The 19,110-nt window shown below is 40.9% G+C and overlaps 2 protein-coding genes across 4 annotated transcripts; both read right to left on the reverse strand.

The window, feature by feature from the left end:
* Positions 1–1,612: 1,612 nt before the first annotated feature.
* LOC127608493 (multidrug and toxin extrusion protein 1-like) lies at positions 1,613–9,466 on the reverse strand. Of its 3 annotated transcripts, none has more exons than XM_052077603.1 (16): positions 9,220–9,466; positions 7,721–7,750; positions 7,272–7,340; positions 7,023–7,171; positions 6,869–6,911; positions 6,749–6,793; positions 6,187–6,284; positions 5,663–5,760; positions 5,445–5,558; positions 5,164–5,231; positions 4,958–5,066; positions 4,087–4,162; positions 3,768–3,837; positions 3,551–3,683; positions 2,495–2,589; positions 1,613–2,331 (listed from the first exon to the last, which is right to left on the reverse strand). In XM_052077603.1, exons 1-16 carry the CDS (start codon positions 9,328–9,330, stop codon positions 2,044–2,046), a joined length of 1,596 nt encoding a protein of 531 aa, XP_051933563.1. In that variant the 5' UTR covers positions 9,331–9,466; the 3' UTR covers positions 1,613–2,043. The 3 variants fall into 3 exon arrangements, with proteins under 3 accessions (XP_051933563.1, XP_051933562.1, XP_051933561.1); XM_052077602.1 differs by having other exon boundaries at positions 4,958–5,048; positions 7,721–7,822; XM_052077601.1 differs by having other exon boundaries at positions 7,721–7,822; positions 9,220–9,463.
* A 613-nt stretch (positions 9,467–10,079) lies between these two features.
* LOC127608492 (multidrug and toxin extrusion protein 1-like) lies at positions 10,080–18,891 on the reverse strand. The gene is made up of 17 exons (XM_052077600.1): positions 18,634–18,891; positions 18,470–18,571; positions 17,410–17,478; positions 17,187–17,335; positions 17,068–17,110; positions 16,827–16,871; positions 14,749–14,846; positions 14,551–14,648; positions 14,227–14,340; positions 13,925–13,992; positions 13,741–13,849; positions 13,594–13,669; positions 12,867–12,936; positions 12,645–12,777; positions 12,469–12,563; positions 12,290–12,388; positions 10,080–11,361 (listed from the first exon to the last, which is right to left on the reverse strand). Exons 1-17 carry the CDS (start codon positions 18,742–18,744, stop codon positions 11,086–11,088), a joined length of 1,755 nt encoding a protein of 584 aa, XP_051933560.1. The 5' UTR covers positions 18,745–18,891; the 3' UTR covers positions 10,080–11,085.
* Positions 18,892–19,110: the final 219 nt, after the last annotated feature.

Genomic DNA, 19,110 nt, shown 5'->3' on the forward strand with positions numbered 1-19,110 from the left:
TTTATTCGTTCTTTCGCGACCGACACGTCACTACACAACCTTGCCTGCTGATCGTTTTTACATCGGTTAGGCTAGCTTAGCTGTTGCCGTCGTTCAAAGCTTATGTGGCGTGGGTTGCGTCGGCGCCGTGAGTACGTGCTCTCGCTCACAGCAGACTATGGATTGCTAAAACGCGCTTCACTCGAGTGACGTTGCTACAGTACGTGCATATTTGGAGTAGCTTCTGGACAAACGCAAATTGTCCGACAAGGTATTTTTTCAAAGCTCCTTGTCTCACCAAGTGCCTCTCGGATGTCTTATTCAATTGTGTGTGAGTTCTCCACAGCAGAGGAAATAGCATGCAAGAAACGCAACAGACTGAACTTTAAAACACGGTAGCATCTTATTTTCTAAATAAAATTTTGTGAAGACAAAGCCCACAAGCATCATCATTCACATGATTTTCACATTACTGAAACACATTGAATCAGAATAAGAATCGCCTATATTGTCATTGTATAGACACAACGAAATTTCTTCCCTCTTAACATTAAACGAGGAGCCGCTGCGGGTGTCCACGCCGCCATCAAAGGAAAAGTTAACAAAAAATGACAAAATAATACAACACATGAGACACAGACAATTGTGCAATTTTAACCTTGTATGATACAATATGAATGCATGGATGTGAATGACATTGTATACACTTCATCATCAAATCAGTCAGTTCAGTCTGTCAAGTGGGTTGGCTGCAGGGATTTTGAAGGTCCAGCAAGTGGCAGTGGTCAGTGACACAGTATCAGCACAGTATCAACACAGTGTGTCAGTGTGGACTCGCTAGGCAGTCACTGACGTTGTCGTGGTACATTCACCGCATGGGATTGGTTCCCACTCAGTGACGGTGTAGATGTGGGTGTCAAGGGTCGTTTGTCTCTGTCTGTGCCCTGCAACTGACTGGCGACCAGTTCATGGTGTAGTGTGCCTTCCGCTAGTCCCAGTCAGCTGTGATAGGCTCCAGCAACTCCCTGCGACCCTTTTTAGGATAAGCGGTGTTGAAGATGGATAGATAGTAGCTAGGCTCATTCATGCACTTGTATCCGCAGAGTTTGACGGGCAGTTGATATAAATTTTGCAACTGACATTTTTTATGAAGCTTTTTACAGTATGTGCTGTTATGCAATCTTTTCACAAGAAGTGCATTTCCACAGGCCTCTTATAATTTTGCATAATTCAAAAGTTTGCTGCCATAAATTAGTAATTTCTCCGTGAGACAAATAAAGGGTTTTTTATCTTATCTTATCATTTAGAACCCAAATGGAAACCGGAGACGGCAGGAGTGCAGTATGTTTGCAAACAAAAAAAAAGGAACCTATTACCATAAATAAAAAGGCAAACAAGCCTGGGGAAAAAGTTAAACAAAATTACCAAGCCATCAAAATGAAGTCTCAAAAATAAAAAAAAACACAAACACTTGTCCAAGGTACATAATAGTACTCCAACAGAACCTGACAAGGCCAGAAAAACAAACAAACACAAAAACTGGAAATTAAATCCCACAAATTGAAACCATAAGTTTATATATATATATATATATATATATATATATATATATATATATATATATATATATATATTAATGGATTCAGTTCTGCGATTTAAACACGAATCCTCCCACGTTCCAAAAACATGCCTAGAATGTTTAATGGAGTACTCTAAATTATCCCTATACGAATGGTTGTTTGTCTATGTGTGCCCTGCGATTGGCTGGCAACCAGTTCAGGGTTAGCCTGCCTCCTGCCGGAAGACCGATGGGATAGGCTACGGCACGCCCGTGACCCTTGTGGGGATAAGCGGATTTCGATTCATTGTCACCTGTGTGGCATGATTCCTCTCCAACTGTAAATCATGCCTTGTCCCAGAAATCTATGCTTTTGAACTCTTACACACCAAACTAAAGCTAATCAAGACGTACATGTAAAATGAAAGACGACTTCTTTCCACCTTTGTTGGATGATATCGTCAGGCCAACAAAACAGAAAAGGGTGCCCGACCATGACCATGAGATCAACAGCACGTGCTATTGCCCGAGTCCGTTTTAGTCAGATTACTTTTGGGAAACGGGGCCACCGGCAGGGGTACAAGGAAGTACACGCAGGTGCCCGTCACCAGAATGGAGAGGGCGGCCAACAGAGCGAGTCCTCGCCTCAGCACTAGCTGGCCCAGAGAGAGACGGTCAGCGTTCGCCTGCTGCTGTGTGGCAGTGTTGCCCTCGCTTATGTCAGCCGGGCACTCTTCCTGCACAGCTGGGCTCATTAAGGCCAAATGGGTGCTCTTCTGGCCTCGCTTCATAGCCTGGAAAAACAAAGTTAAAAATCAAAACGACACTAATGTAAAGTAGAGAATGTAATTACTGAAGGAATTGCGTTTGAATCCTTGAGAGCAGACATTGAAAATGTACGATGCATGGGTTGATGTTTCATGATGAAGTGAGCGAGTGATTTCGTTTTGCATTCACCTCCTCCGTCATCGTCTTCCAGTCCAGTTTGAAGATGATAATAATGTAAATGACGGACTGCAAGATTAGGCAAATCATAATCCCCAGCCAGAAACCTTTGAACAAAAAATTACATCGGTCAGTATTTTAGTCAGTCTCTTAGGTAATCTCTGTGTATAGTAATTTCCCTTATATCTACATAACACCCCGGCAAAAAAATGTCCCTGATTTATCTTATTGAAATACAATACATCCCGATTTATATCGCGCTTCCACAACAGCTGCAACAAAGCGCTAAACAGAACAGTTAAAGTAAAATAATAAACAACACATAACATAAAACACGGACAGTCAGTCGTTCAATCCTAACCACTTTTCCCTCATGGTTTTCTCCTTAGGCATGTTTTTATAGTACGTAAGGCACTTAATTTTTATTTTAAAATGTATTTGAACAACCCTTTAAAATAATACATTTAAAAAATAAATGAAATATATTGAAACACAAAACTATCCAATCATAATTACATTTTTAAAATACCCCCATTATATACACATTTTATATAAATATGCATGTAGAGAGAGAGAGAGAGAGCGAGAGTACCACTGCCTCTTGGTGTCTATAGCAAATAAACAATTTTTTTGAGTCCATCCAAGCTGTCTTCGGGCAGTAGGTGGGGGACACCCTGGACTGGTTGCCAACCAATTGCAGGACACATATAGACGAACATCCATTGGAATTACACTCAATATAAATAAGAGTTTGACCAAAATACAGTTAAACGCACCGCATAAATAAGTAAAAATCTGTGAAATAGCGGGACTGCAAACCTGGAAAGTGTGATGGATTTTGTATCGTGAAAGCTGAGCGACAAGTTCAATGATGCCTCAGGGACAAATAAGAAAGCAACAATATTGCAAATAAAAAGAAACAGAAATGCCTCCTGGGACCCGTTTGTGGAACCTGGAGATGAGTCACGGTAGAGCAACCAAACTATTGTTCATACCTGGTTGGGAATTCGTAAGATTAAAAAAAGAGCAAGAAGTAACTACAAGAAGACATGTCAGAATGTTACCCACCTAAAATCCTGAGCTTTACCACAAACATGAGCGTCACACTGAGCGTTAGTCCGACCCCGTAATAGCCGATGAAGTTAGCCACTGCTGGAATCTTCTGCTTTCCTGTCCCCAGAAAGATGCCTGTGCACACACACTAGCGGAATGGAAAAAAAAAATAAAACAGGCATTTACTAATTTTTATGGATCTGATAAATGAACGCATGCGTGCAAGACTCACCACGAGGCCATCAAAGAACTGAACGAAGACGTAAGCGTTCATTACAACCGACACCAGATTGACGATCTTCCTGCAATGATATGTACAGATTTTTTTTTGTAAAACCGTACACAAAAGATTCATCAACAAAACTCTTGGATCGCCATGTTTAAGTTGCTTTTTTTCTCATTCTGAAGAGTGACTGCTCCTGACCCCGATTGACTGTACAAGACATCAGTGCAAATGACGATAAATCTAATTAAGTTAAGACGGACAGTTAAGACAGAAGTCCGCTCATGCCACCTGCTGGCCAGACTGAAACAGAACCGTGACAACTCACTGATCGGAGGTGAAGAGGAAGCCAATCACTGATTTAGTGAAGCCAAGCACGGTACCTTCAACAACTGTAAATGCACCTGAAAACAACACAAACACGCACTCTGATCTATGAAAGAATATTGGCGGAAACAAAAACATTGTATACATTGTGACAAAAAAAGCGTCATTTTTTTCAGAGTGAAATTGTGAAAGTTAGATTTTTTATGAGTGTAGTTTTTTCAAGGAAGACTTACGCACGACAGTATTTTTTTTTAAAATGCCTTCCAAAAATAAATTCATTTTATGATAGAAAAACTTGTAGCCTCATGAGAATAAAAAGGACAACCATGTATATTTTTAACAATGTATATATTTATATTTAATAGGGGACAAATGAGGGCTTAGGGGTTCCAGAAACAAAGTAGCAACCTTACAAAAAGTGCATTTTTATGATTTATCTTTTTTTGGAAAGTGAAAAGGGCTTCTAGTTATATTGGGAAAAGGGGTTGTTTGGTAGAATAAAAATGTTTTTGGTGCTGAAACATTTTGCAAGTACAGAATAGTATTTTTCCCCAAAAATGAAAAGAGGTGAAAAGGTTTCCAAGAAAAAAAACGCATCTTCTGTGTAAAACGCATTTATTTATTATTTTAGGAAGAATTTTTAGTGATGAGAAAGTTATAAAAAGAAATGTTTTCCAAGTAAAAAAGTAAATGGGAGGGTGGGGAGGGGGGGGGGTACTTTTTGTGAGGAAAAAGTCTCAAACTTAAACTAAAGTCTACAGTTACATTGCTCTTGAGATAAAGTCAGGCGATTACAATATTGTTTCACTTAAGAGGAAAATATATTTTTTTTTTCAAAGTCAATTTGTAGAAATATGAAAGCTCAAAATTACCGGCGAGGCTCAGGGCCACCTTGCAGGTGAGGATGGCCCTGCGCGTGTCTCCAGCACCGAGGGCATTACCCACTCGAGCGCAGGCCGCTGCCTGTATCCCAAAAGGCAACTTAAAAAAAAAAAACAAAAAAAACCTCAAAGTAGTTATGAACTTAAATATCCAAAACAAATGTGTTGGTTAACCACAATACAATGTACTACTTTACCATGTAGGCGAGTGCAGAAACCATCATCACTGCATGCTGGGTGGCCAGCTCATCTTCACCCAACATCCCTGAATGGTAAAATGACATTATTATGTTAAAACTGCACAATCACACAAGGTACTGTAGGTAAGCAGGTTGTTCATTTGACTAGTAGCTACTTAAAAGTAGGTACGTTAGGTATGTAGGTAGCAAAGATAGATATGTAGCTCCCAAAAATAGCAATATCACTAGCTAGCTACAGTATGTAGGTAAGTTGCTACTTCAGGTAGGTAAGTAATTACCCGCAAAGAATCCCCCCAACTCAAAGAGCCACCACTCGAAACATTTCATGAGCATGCTTGGAACAGCCAGCCTCATGTAGGAGCCCCACTCCTGCAGGGATTCCATTGACCAACCTGTAGGAGAAGCCCGAGGCTTACTGAAGTCGAAATCCAGCAAATGGGGGCAAGCAAACAAATCAACGCGTTTAGGCGGGCTCGCCGGGTCATCAAAGACTCACCTCCCCATGTTGAGACGTGCAGCTTCTTCCAGCGAATGTAAGCAAACAACAGAGCGCAGATGCTCATTTGAGAGAGTGTGTTGGCAGCTGCGGATCCACTAGGGGGCGTACGCACCCAGACAGACAAACAAGACACGCACACGTACACTATAGTGCGGTGGTTCTTAACATTGTTGGAGGTACTGAAATCCAACCAATTCTAATGCGCATTCACGGAACCCTTCATTAGCTAATTAGTGAAAAATAAAGATATGATTTTTTACAAATTCAAGACATAAAAAACACATTTATTAAAAACAAACAAAAAAACAAAAAAAGTTTTGTGCGCTAAATGAAGTACATTTCCCACAGCACTGATTGGAATGTGATCACCTGCAACCAGTGATGGCCAAGCGGGCGTGTCATAACTAATTGACATATTGAGTCGGGTGTGTCTTCACCTCCATTTCAATCGAACCCAGGTTAAGAACCACTGCTATAGTGTGTGCGATATTATGGCTTGACTTCAACTAAGATGGACTCACGTGACTCCTAGATCGAGCCAGTGTAAGAACACATAGTTCATCATCAGGTTGGCAACATTTGCCATGGCTGCAGTGTACATCTGTGGAAGGATTATACCCTAAAACACACACACACACACACGTGCGCGCACACACACACGCGCGCACACACACACGCACGCACACACACACACCTTATTTTTAAAGACTACTACTAGAACAAGATTTGAACCCCCCTCCCCTTAGATTTTTTTAAATTATTATGGATGCTAAAAAAAATTCATGAAAATCATTTTAATGAGAAAATTGTTAATTCTCTGAAAAATAATTTTCTTTCTTAAAAATGTGCAACTCATAAACATAAATGTATTTTGAATAATTCTACTTTTGCTCTTGAAAACATTAGACTTTTTCCCTCAGAAGAAGCTAACTGTATCTCTGTGTGACTTCATAACCTAGGCAGGTGATTGGCCTCCTAGTTAAAACTAAATCTATGTGTAAAAAGCAGAGTCTCAAGAATGAATCCATTCCAGGCCATGGTAAAGCCCTCAATAAAGGTACAGGCATCACCCGTTAAGCTCACCTGGTTCTGCAAGTAAGATGCTTGAAGGTTGTGGAGAAACATTGCCTAAAAGTCCAAAGTACAACATGACACCATCATAAAGACAACATGCTCATTTTGCACAGTTAATGTGCAACTCACTGGCACGGCCGGCAAGTAGGCTATGATGTACAGATTCGCTATTCTGAAATGAAAATGATATTTGACGCCTTAAAATAAACAGACATACAATAAATACATTGAATTACTGTAGCAGGTGTATGGTGGGTGGGTTGTTATTCTGTTGGTTTGTTACCGGGTGACCTCAGGGCCTTGGCCCATGAGTAGTAGGAGACTCTGGGCGTTGAGGAGCAAAGCCCAACAGGGCAGACAGAACAACAGGAGAATGAGGACGCCTCTCTGCAGGATCACGCCTACGCGTAGCAGATTCTTACCACCAAAAGTCTGCCATGGACACCATTTTGTGTATATTTGGATAATATGAAAAATACTCTAGATAACTACATTATTTCGGGATATGATAACGCAGGAGGGCTTTTCAAACCTGAGAGACCAACGTATCACAAGCGAGAGCAAGTCCGTACCCCGTTGCCGCTGTGGTGATGTTGATGGTCTGAAATAAAATGCAAACATGTCCAAATGAATGTTAGATCCCCCAAGGTGCGCAAGAGTCCTCCAGAGGGATGAGCAAGATGAGAAGTGTAATCACAGAATGGTACAACATCAACATTTATTTATTTTTGCCGCACCATGAAAGGGTTTGAAAGTGAAGGTGGTGCGAGCTGAAAAAAGTTTGAAAAAGAGAAAATAGAAGTTTAAGAATTGTAAAAGTGCCCTCGAGAGGGTGCATGAGATTAAAACTGTACTGGTGGTTTGGTATAATACTTGCACATTTATAGAGTGTTTCAGTGTAATTACTCGACAAATTACAAAGAGCATTCCCAAGGGTAGTGCCACCAAATTCGATCTGACAATGAAGAGACAAGCACTTACAGCAGACGCTAATCCATATCCAGCCATCACCTCGTTGCCCAAACGTCCGCAGAACATGGTGACCACAAAGGGAAGCAGATAATTGAGCACCCGAGACAGCAACTAAAGACAATCAATGGGAGCAGAGCACAAAATGTTCGACACAGTCCAAAAAGATCATGACCTCATATCTCCAACTAAGATAGTGTGTTGTAAAAGAAGTTGACAGTACCCTACATGTGCTTAATTTTTTTTCTTTTTGACGTTCCTTATCTATGTATTTATATATATATATATATATATATATATACACATACAGTATATATAATATTTTTTGGGGGGGTTACATTGAATTTTCATTCAGTAATGGACTTCTCGTTATTGTACAGCCATTTTTCTAATTATCCTATTGTCACATGTTTTGTACAATACCTAAAAATGTTCGTTTGTGTGTACATTATTTGCAGTTTATTTAAAATTTTAGGTGTGCCTCAAGGCTCTATCCCAGTTCATAATTTATTTCTACTGTAAAAGTCTCTGGTGTTATTTTTAGATAAATCACTTTAAAATTGTTAGAATTGGACAGAATTGAAGCATTTTGTTGACGTATGTATTTAATTGGGTATAAATGTGTGTCCACTGTTTGCTTTGTATTTTTATTATATTTAATGTGCATCATATTATTCAAATACTGTACTGTGTGTGGGCGGCCCGGTAGTCCAGTGGTTAGCACGTCGGCTTTACAGTGCAGAGGTACCGGGTTCGATTCCAGCTCCGGCCTCCCTGTGTGGAGTTTGCATGTTCTCGCCGGGCCTGCGTGGGTTTTCTCCGGGTGCTCCGGTTTCCTCCCACATTCCAAAAATATGCATGGCAGGCTGATTAAACACTCTAAATTGTCCCTAGGTGTGAGTGTGAGCGTGGATGGTTGTTCGTCTCTGTGTGCCCTGCGATTGGCTGGCAACCGATTCAGGGTGTCCCCCGCCTACTGCCCGGAGACAGGTGGGATGGGCTCCAGCACCCCCCGCGACCCTAGTGAGGATCAAGTGGTACGGAAGATGAATGAATGAATGTACTGTGTGTGTTTTATACATACAATTATTCCCCGTTAACACATTTTAAATCTGTTTTTTGCATCATCTTTTTTTAAACCTAAATAGTTTTCTTGCTTTGTTCGTGTCATGATTTATTCAATATATCAATTGTGTTTGTACTTTGTTTATAAATGTATTATATTTGATATTCTAATATATTACAGTATGTATCATATTTTTAACCCTTAAAATGTAAGAGTAAATGTTGACAATTTTTCCAAAGCTTTTTAATTCTTCGAGGTTTGGAGCCTCACAATGTTTTTTTTGGACCTTGGTTTTCTCTGGTGTTATGGGCCCCGGCGGAATGTGGACATAGCACTGCCGAATAGATAAGAAATAATAAATTGCAAACTTCAAGCGCAACAACAATTGTTATCCTACAAATAACTCTTGTCAACGCAATGCAAAAAAACAAGAGTGCCTCCTTACCAGAGGTCCAGCCATCCTCAAGATGTGGGACATTTCTTCTCTGTGGCTCAGGGGAATCTTGAGACAGCTCCACCAGCAGAAGAACCTCTTGATGCTCGATCCCGCCGCCATGTCTTCTACTACACCACACCACACACTCCAGCGCAGCTACAATTCTCTTTATACTTCTCCAGTCTCTTGTTTGTCACTTCAAAAGCTACTTCCAGGGCGTCGGAGAGGATGGAGCGCTTGCTGGCTTCCTTTGGAGCCCAGCCAAGTGCAGCTGAAACAACTGAGATTGTTGAAAAAAAAAAGGGTGCACGCTGCAATCAAAACAATAGCTCACAAGAGTTCATCTGAAGCACTCTTTGCATGAGCCTTCTTACATTTATTATATTTACTAAAACACTGTTCAGTGAGGAACCTATTCATTTAAAAAAAAAAACAATATTTAGAATACAGTGTATTTTATATGGTAGTGAATTTAGGGTGAGCAGTCTTCTTGCATTTATTCTTCTATGAATCTGAGGATTAGCTTTTTAGGCGCACCCCGATCCTAAATCTTATTTCCACTAATTCTCACTGCATGAGCTTCAACTATGTCATTTGATGAAATAACTTTTATTCAGTAGGGTCATTTTCATTGTTTCATCAGCAATGGTGTATACAGGAAAATGAAAAAAATGCATGCAAGACACAAAAACTGCATAAAATAGAAACCTAATTTTCATCCACGTATGAATGAACCAGTCCAATCCATCCAATTATCGTATATTCAGGCTGTATATTCTGATGGCTGCAGGCAAGAAGGAGCAGAAGAATCTCTCCTTCACACTGCTTTAGAGGCGCAACGATGAATCAACGATGAATGAATTGTTTAGATCTTTTTTTAAAATCTAAAATTGTACACCTGCTCGAAATTTTAGCTTCTCAGCAGTAAATATTGTCCAAATTATGTTATGATCCATAATAGCAGACCGATTCTTTGCGTTAACCCTTTCATGCACAAATAACGAGAACCTGATAAGCTGTCCACTGTAGCTGTCCATGAATGGGTTAATCAAAAATAAAACATTTGCTCTTACGTCTGAGAAATAATTATCAACATTTTTGCCCATTTTCTGATATGTTCTGCACTGAATCAGTGACTGTATCGTAATTCATTCCTGCACTATTTGAAATAATGTATTGTTTTATTTAAATAAAGGAAGTTCTTTTTTCTTTTTTTATTTTCTAATTATTTGATTCATTGACATAATCATCAACCGATGAATCGATTATTAAAAAAAATCAGTTGTAGCCTTACACTTCAGCTGCTGAAAGGGTGCAGTGCTGTCAGAGTCCTGGAGAGGGTGGGTGGGCGTCAATTATTAATATATGCAAAAGAAAATGTAACATTTCATAAGAAGGAATACGATTTGTTGAAAGAAAATCATGAATGAGAATGAAAAGAATCACCTAATTATTTTGTGAATTCCTGTGATTTTTTTTCAACTTTTGGCATGTTTGGCTGTATATCATATCATTTCCCAAACACTTTTTTTCTCTTGTATTTCGTTTCCTTGTTTATGGAGGGTGAGGGTCACAGCACTGACATGAAGTGGTGGGAGATATTGTCACTGTTATGCTCACATATTTTTTTCACAATTGAAAAAAAAAAAGCTTATTTTTTAAAAATAATTTCTTTCATAGAGAATCATTCCTTCTTTTTGCTTAATACAAGCATACTTAACAAAAAAAGGAATGAAACAAAAATCACACAAGCAAAATTGCACTTAACGTGACCTTGTAACTACACGAAACGCTGTGCTTAGACTAAAAGTGATCAATATTAAGAGTCTTATCTTGACAAGAAAGGTTGTGGGTCGCTGAAATTTTGTCTCGTCTTCACCAGTCCAGCATTGAAACCGTTTGCAGGGGACTGTGAGTGGCATTGATGCTCGTGAGGTTAGCGTGGAGCAGCGGCGTGCCCTCGGGTAGCGGAACTAGGACGTGCACACAGGTGCCCACTGCCAGGAGGCCCAGTGCCGTAACCATGGTGATGCCTCGGCGGAGAATCAGCTGGGAAACAGAGAGATGCCCGGCTTCCTCCTTGTCATCGGGCAGACTCTCCGAGCCAACGTTGGGACATTGGCTGCTCACGTGCATGAAGTCCTCTATTGACTTGATTATTTTTATCAGAATACAGGCACAATGTACTTGATTAGGTAAACATCCTCATTCCCTTATCTGTTAGTTGGTCAGTTGCTAAGTTCATTAGTTTGTTAACTCGCTCCTCATGCAGTTCTTCATTCACTAAATCGGTCAGTCAGTTCAGACCACAATTTTGAACACTGCCATTTACTTAAGGTTTATTGCCGCTTCGACCATGACTGTATTGAGCGAGTTTCCGGACAGTCTTCTTGCATTTATTCTTCTATGAATCTGAAAAGTGTTTGGGACACACTGGTGTGTGTGTTAAAAAGTTAATGCATTCCATTTTATGAAACCATGACTGATCAAGCGGTACGGAAGATGAATGAATGAATGAATGAATGACTGAGAGCGCACAACAAATAATGACATCTCAGCATTGTTTCTTACTTCTTATTCTGTGATTAACAATGATAATGACAACCTTTAACTGTAAAAGTCATGTAGCTATACAAATACTGATACAGCAATGACACTTTACACCCAAAAAGGAATGACCTCATATTTAAATGCGGTTATTCCCAACACTGCTGGTCAGTCAGAAAGTGAGTTGCCATGTTGTACAGTCATACCTCGGTTTTTGACCCGAATCCATTCCAGAAGGCTGTTCGAAAAACGAAACCACGCTCTTTAAAAAAAAAAATCTTTATTGAAGACGTCTTCTCACAATAGAACGCTACACGAGGAAGCGTCACTTGTGTAAGGGAAGCGGGAGGAGTCAAGTGGCGCATTCAAGTGCGCTCAGTTTGGTCGAGAACCGATTTTTGGTCGTAATTCGAGGAATAAAAAACTCGAAATTTTTGGTCGAAAACGGGTTTGGTCGAGAACAGAGACGTTCGAAAACCACGGTTTGACTGTATTTGAGAAGAAAAAAGGCGTTTGTTTCACTTACCTGTACATTGTGCTGCAATTGTGTCTGTTCTACGTTTTGGAGATTAGCTGCAGCACTTGCGTTCAGTAGTGGCACTTTTGTCTTCGCCTGGGCTCGTTTTAGCGCCTGCAAACCAACAACCACACAACGAATACTTATTTGAAAGACTTGATTTTTCAAACCTCATCGACGGCCCACACTTGCACCTCGTCTGTGATGCCTTTCCAGTTGAGTTTGAATATGACCACGATGTAGAAGGCGGATTGAAGAACCACAGAAATGAGGAGCCCCACCCAGAAACCTGCGGAATAAAAACAACCAAAACACTGAAAGATAATGACCCCCATGTTGTCTGTGTTCAAGGAAGTTATCGGGTAAACACCTAAAATGTTGAGTTTGTAGACAAACATCAGCACAACGCTGATGGAGAGTCCAATGCAGTAGTGGCCGATGAAGTTAGCCACCGCGGCTATCTTTTGCTTACCGGTTCCCATAAAGATGCCTGCGGATATGCCCTTGAAGCAAGGCAAGCAGAAAAGCCTTTTGATTTATGGTGCAGTTTTTAAAACACATTTCTGGGTAGATTGAAGTTTTTGGTACCCACCACGATGCCATCAAAAAACTGTTGGACGCAGTAAATGCTCATCAAGCGAGACATAAGATTGATGATCTTCCTGAAAGGTGGTCACACAGGGCAAATTTTATTTCAGTATATTTTTGATTACTCGAGAGCAGTGGTTCTTAACCTGTGCTCGATCGAACCCCACGGGTTCGACGGAGCCTCGGCCATGGAGCGTAAGACACGAGCGACTCAACATGTTAATTAGTTGTGACACGCTCACTTGGCCATCGCTGGCTGTAGATGATCACATGACATGGCTTGTCCAATCAGTGCTGTGGGAAGTTCGCTTCGTAGTCAAAGTGTGACTATCGTGATAGTACGTCTTACAATTAAGAAAAAAAGTATACTTATCTCTTGAAATTTCATTTATTTGTTTTCTGTTTTTAATAAATGCATTTTTTATATATTAAACAAAAACGACTCATGAAGGGTTGGGGGAATATGCATATTTACTGGTTGGGTTCGGTAACTCTAAAAAAAGGTTAAGAACCACTGCTCTAGAGATTTAGCACGACCCACACACAAAAGGAACATAAATCAACCCACGTTAAAATAGTCACTGTTGCTGAAGTGTTACACTCGCCTGACTTGTGTGCGCGTTCCCGCTCATTGACGGTGTGATCGTGAATGCGAATGGTCGCCCGCCTCTATAAGTGCCCTGAGACTGACTGCCGACCAGTCCAGAAGGTAGTGCCGCCAAGATACTCACACATCGGAGGTGAAGAGGAGGCCCACGACAGATTTAGTCGCTCCCAGCAAGATGGCTTGAGCAATGGCAAATGTGCCTGCAAACAAACAAGAGTCACACGTCGCGGGACCCCGAACTGCGTACGGCAACCGCAACAAACAGCCTGACCTGAAAGAAACAGCGCCACCTTGCAGGTGAGGATCGCTCCTGCCGTGTCCCCGCAGCCGAGCGCATTGCCCACTCGAGCGCAGGTCGCAGCCTGGATGCCAAGCGGCACCTGCCATTTTGGATGAAATGTATACTCGGTGGCTGTATGATAAGATAAAACCTGCATCACACATCCTCACTTTACCATGTAGTTTAAGTTTGCCACTGTCATCAAGGCATGTTGGACGGCGAGCTCAACATTACCCAGCATCCCTGCCACGCACGATACAAAAAAACCCAATCAATATTTAAAATAAAAATTGGACGTTTTAAAATGAATATTGGAGCAGTAAATACCAATCAAATGGACAGCCGTCACAAAAGAAATTGGAGAGCATAAAATAAAATTAATTGAACAGCATACAATGAAAAAAAAACATGGAAAAGCATCGAACACATTTCAAAGTATAATATAAAAATTAATCCAAATGCTTTAAACATTTTTACCTGCAAAAAAGCCCCCAAATTCATAAATCCACCATTCAAAACACATCATGAATGTGCTGGGGATAGCCAGTTCCATGAAGGAGCCCCATTCCTGCAGCGAGTCCAGAGAAAAGCCTGCAGGGGGAGCGAGACACGCACTTCTCGAGCCAAATGCCAGATAACATTAGGTATGGTGCCGAAACCGGACATTGCCATCATATGCCACGTTTTGTACGTACAGCGTTGTCTATGGCAATCGCATGTGTTCTCTGAAGTAAGATTACAATTGGCATTATAATTGTAAATGAAGATTTCTTGACTTGTGTATGTAGAGGATTACGTCACCTCCCCATGTCGTTTTATGCAGCTTCTTCCACCAGATGTAAGCAAACAGGAAGGAACAGACGTATATTTCTGACAGGGTGCATGCTGCTGCAGAGCCACTGAAAGAAAAAATCTGAAATATCTCCTACCACAACACATACAATTTATACGTGTGTGTGTGTGCGCGCGCGCGTTCGTGTGTGCGTGCGTTGGACTTACTAAACTCCAAGATCGAGCACGCTAATGAAGATGTAATTCGTCAGCAAGTTTGCCACATTCGCCAAGGCGGCGGTGTACATCTGTGGTAGTATTATGCCCTGAAATGACGACAGCACAGTACAATGAGAACGGATGGATGGTTTCTAATACACAGGTGCCTTGAGATACCAGCAACCCCAAGTTTTTAGCAACGCTGTTTGGCCGATATTTTGCTTTGACTAGCCAGCAAAAAAAATATAGATACGAATGCTGTGTGGGGAGAAGTGAACTCAACTTCACAACAAGCAGGGGTTTGGCAGATAATGAACAATTCTTCACAAAAGTGACTTCAAGCTTTTTTTTGCCTCCCAGTTCAAGTTTACTGTCAAACTAAACACAAAACAAAAACAATCACACTTGTACTGAAAACAACCACAGTGTTTTGCTTTGCGTAAGGCCATTCATCTTGATAACAATTGCAAAGCAAAACGCAGTAGGCTCGTTAACGAAAACGATCGGTGTCGCGGTGTATTAAATCTTTAAGCAACTGATGTTTGATCACTAATGGCGAAGCAACACCTATAGACAGTGAATATTACAATACAAACAAAAATATATTATTTATCTTCTGAAAAGAAAAAATTAAGTTATTTTGGCATTCTGAGGAGTTCTTACCGCCGGCTCCATGTATAGCAGTATAAGTGGTATGGATAATGAATGAATGAATTATACTGCCCCCAGGTGACCAATGTGCACAGAACAGGAGTAGCAGAATGTCCGTTCAATTGCAGAAAAAAAAACTTGTCTAACAACATTCTATTTCATTTTGTCATTGGTTTTTCACTATAATATAAATTAGTGCTATTTTTCTTCATGAAAAACATATTCCAAACTTTTATTCCCCTTCATTTCAATGAGGCAGATTGATTTATACAAGTGTTTTGAGTTATAACCATGGTCATGGAACAAATTAAACTCATATCCCAAGGCACCGCTGTATGTATTTTACACTAACGGTACCACAGAACAGCAAATTAATGTACTACATCATCATCAACAAACTTTTTTGTGATACCAGCCAAGTGTGCATTCTAGTGTTTTGCTTAGTGCCCCCCTCCCCCAATGGAAATGGTGCAGTTCGGTTTGAGCCCCCATGAACACCGCTTCGCAACTAAAAGACCATGGAAATATGTAACCCAGCCAGGAAATCTTTGACCTTGTAAAGTTAAGTTTTTGCAGTTTAGTGTTTTATGGCATCATGCCAACAAATCTCAGTTATGAAAAACAATGTAGTGTCATTCATACTGTATAACACAGTACATGTAGTTCAATTTGTGGTTTAATTTGGAAGCAAATGAACAAGGAGTTCACTTTTAAGGACGCGTGGAAATGGGAAAAGTGGCCTTAAAATTGTTACTTCCCCAATAATAATAATAATAATAATAATAATAATAATTGTGTCTTACAGTGTTTTTTTAAGGCATTGCTTCTTCACACTTTTTAGGGGTCTACTTGTGATAGACATGTCTACCAAATGTCGCTAAAGGAAACTTTACAGCCATTCTCCGCCCACACACAATGACACAAATAAAGAAATAAATAAACTCAAAAGCCCTTGCAAGTTTACATTGACCACCGTTAGGTTTTCAAATTCGGCATCAGCCTTGGACATTGATATCTTGGAAGGAATACTGGAAGTGGATTAAAAATGAATCTAAAATGGTGTCATCAAACCAAAATGGTAGAAGTCATGGCTTAGTAAGTCTGCGAAAGTTGTCATTACGTCATTGAGGCGTGTCACAAATGCACCGCATGTCAGATTTCTTACCATTACAACAAATGTCCACTTTATGCCGTGTGATCCAAGTTGGAATACATTAAAGAGAACTGTGTACACTGCATGATAGATATGCATACCAAGTTTCATAAGTCAAACGGGCTCTGGGTGGGGTGGGGGGTGGGGGGGGGGTTGCATTTTGTACCTGGATGAACAACCCTCCAAAGTGTGATGAGTGATGTAATATTGTAAAGCCCTCAAAATGTTATCTGACTTCGTGAAGTAACAATGATGACGGAAGTAATAATATGAGTTTGTGCACCTGATTTTGAAGGTAGGACACTTGCAGGTGGTATAGAAACATTGCCTAAAAGGGCAGATTGATAGAGAGACATTTATTAGACACATCAGAAGACGGTAAAAAAAACACAGGAGGGTCAAATTAGTATAGAATAATAATTTGGTAGGACATGCATTTGCTCCCCGAGTCTTCAGTGGCAATTTGCTTTAAAACCAGGGCCGCCACATCACAATCATAGAACCCAACGGTGAAAACAACTTACCGGCATTGCTGGGAGGTATGCCATGATATACAACTGCGCGATTCTGAAATCATAGAGGTCAGCGTGAGGACCCACACGCTTGGATGATTGTGTCGCCGATGCCGTCACATGAGTTTTACCGGGTGACCTCGGGGTCCTGGCCCATGAGCAGCAGGAGGCTCTGGGCATTAAGGAGCAGACCACAGCAGGGCAGACAGAACAACAGCAGGATGATGATGCCTCGCTGCAGCATCACACCCACTCGCAGCAGGTTCCTACCACCAAAGGTCTGTCGCATGTTGGTATTTAGCGTTCAAGGGTTGGCTGTGTGGGACGTCAACGTAAAAGTGAGTTTTCCCAGACCTGAGCGACCAAAGTGTCAAGCGCGATCCCCAAACCCAGGCCTGTTGCTGCAGTGGTCACATTGATGGTCTAGAAAAGAAAAACAAACAAACAATCGATGATTAAGTCAGATAAGATTCACGCTGCAAAGTCTAATGATGGTTAGAAGTCTACACTTATTGTTGACGTCAGAATTTCATCCAACAGAAAGGATGCGGCCCCAATGAAAAGCATTTTATCAGCTTCAAAAAGAAATGAGTAAAAATAAAGGACAAAATATTATTTCCCCGCACCCTCAGAGAAAACCACACGGCCGATGAAATCCGTCCACAATCGGCTTTTTTTGGTTGTTTTTTTTTAATAACAAAAAAAAAGCCTGCACATTCTACTTCCAATATATTCACCCAAAAATGTTATTTTTTATAAAAAGGAAAACACAACGACTCGGGTGGCCGGTGGGCCAGTGGTTAGCGCGTCGACCGCACAGTGCAGAGTCTGGGTTCAATTCCAACTCCGGCCTCCCTGTGTGGAGTTTGCATGTTCTCCCCGTGGCTCCATGGGTTTTCTCCGGGTACTCCAGTTTTCTCCCACATTTCAAAAACATGCATGACAAGCTGCTTTAACACTCCAAATTGTCCTTAGGTGCGAGTGTGAGCGGATGGTTGTTTGTCTGTGTATGCCTTGTGATTGGATCGGACTGTGAGGTCAAAGTGCTAACCACTCGACCACTGAGCCACTGAAAACTATCCACCAAACAAAAAATATTTTGTCTTTGTACAATAAAAAAAAAACATTCAATGAAAAGCATGTAATGACAAATCGAATAAGGAAAATGCATTCTGTCAGATGAAAAAAAAACAACAACAAAAACCCCAACGTCACTAGCAGGTAAAAGTTTGGACATGGTTATACATTGCGACAGTGAGGCCAGAATTTTGACTGGTCGTATATGATGAACAATTTTAATGGTTTCTTTTAAAAAAAGGAATACCAATCTGCAGACAATTTATAAACAACACATTTTGAAGGATTTTTTTTTTGCGCTGTTGTTTTCAAAAACAAAATGGGAACGACTACTTACAGCACACGCTAATCCGTAGCCGGCCATCACCTCGTTGGCCAGGCGTCCGCAGAACATGGTCGCCACGAACGGAAGCAGATAATTGAGGATTCGAGACATCAACTAGGAAGACACGCCGATGAGTGATCCCCTGATGCATTGCAAAGTGAAGCAGACGTCCTTACCAGGGGCCCCATCATCATCAAGAGGTGGTATACCTCCTCCCTGAGGGCACGGGGAAGCTTGCGGCGCATCCATCTGCAGCGGAACATTTTGTCACTGATGGCCTTCTCCATGTTTGTGAAGAGAGCTTAAGTGTGTGTGAGTATGTGTGTCTTTCTCTCTCAAATGTTTGGCAATCTGTCACAGAGATCACCTCTTGTTATGTAAACTTTAAAGGTTACTAATTAATCAGCTAAAGGCCGGGCAGTTAGCCGCTACGCTAACCTAGCAAGCGGTCAGTCAATCTTCATCTTGACCCACTTGACTGGTCATTGTTTTCTGCCGCCGCCGCCGCTGGCTATCCCGTTTGAAGCTACATTTGAATAAAAGGAATCGTAAAGTTAGAGAGAACATCAACATAAATAGAAGAATACTACTTGAAGGGGAAGTCATGTCAAGCATTTTCTTTACACTATGTTCTATGTGCCGACCATGTCTCA

The sequence above is a fragment of the Hippocampus zosterae genome, chromosome 10 (genome assembly GCF_025434085.1).
Source record: "Hippocampus zosterae strain Florida chromosome 10, ASM2543408v3, whole genome shotgun sequence".
Taxonomy (NCBI): Eukaryota; Metazoa; Chordata; class Actinopteri; order Syngnathiformes; family Syngnathidae; genus Hippocampus; species Hippocampus zosterae.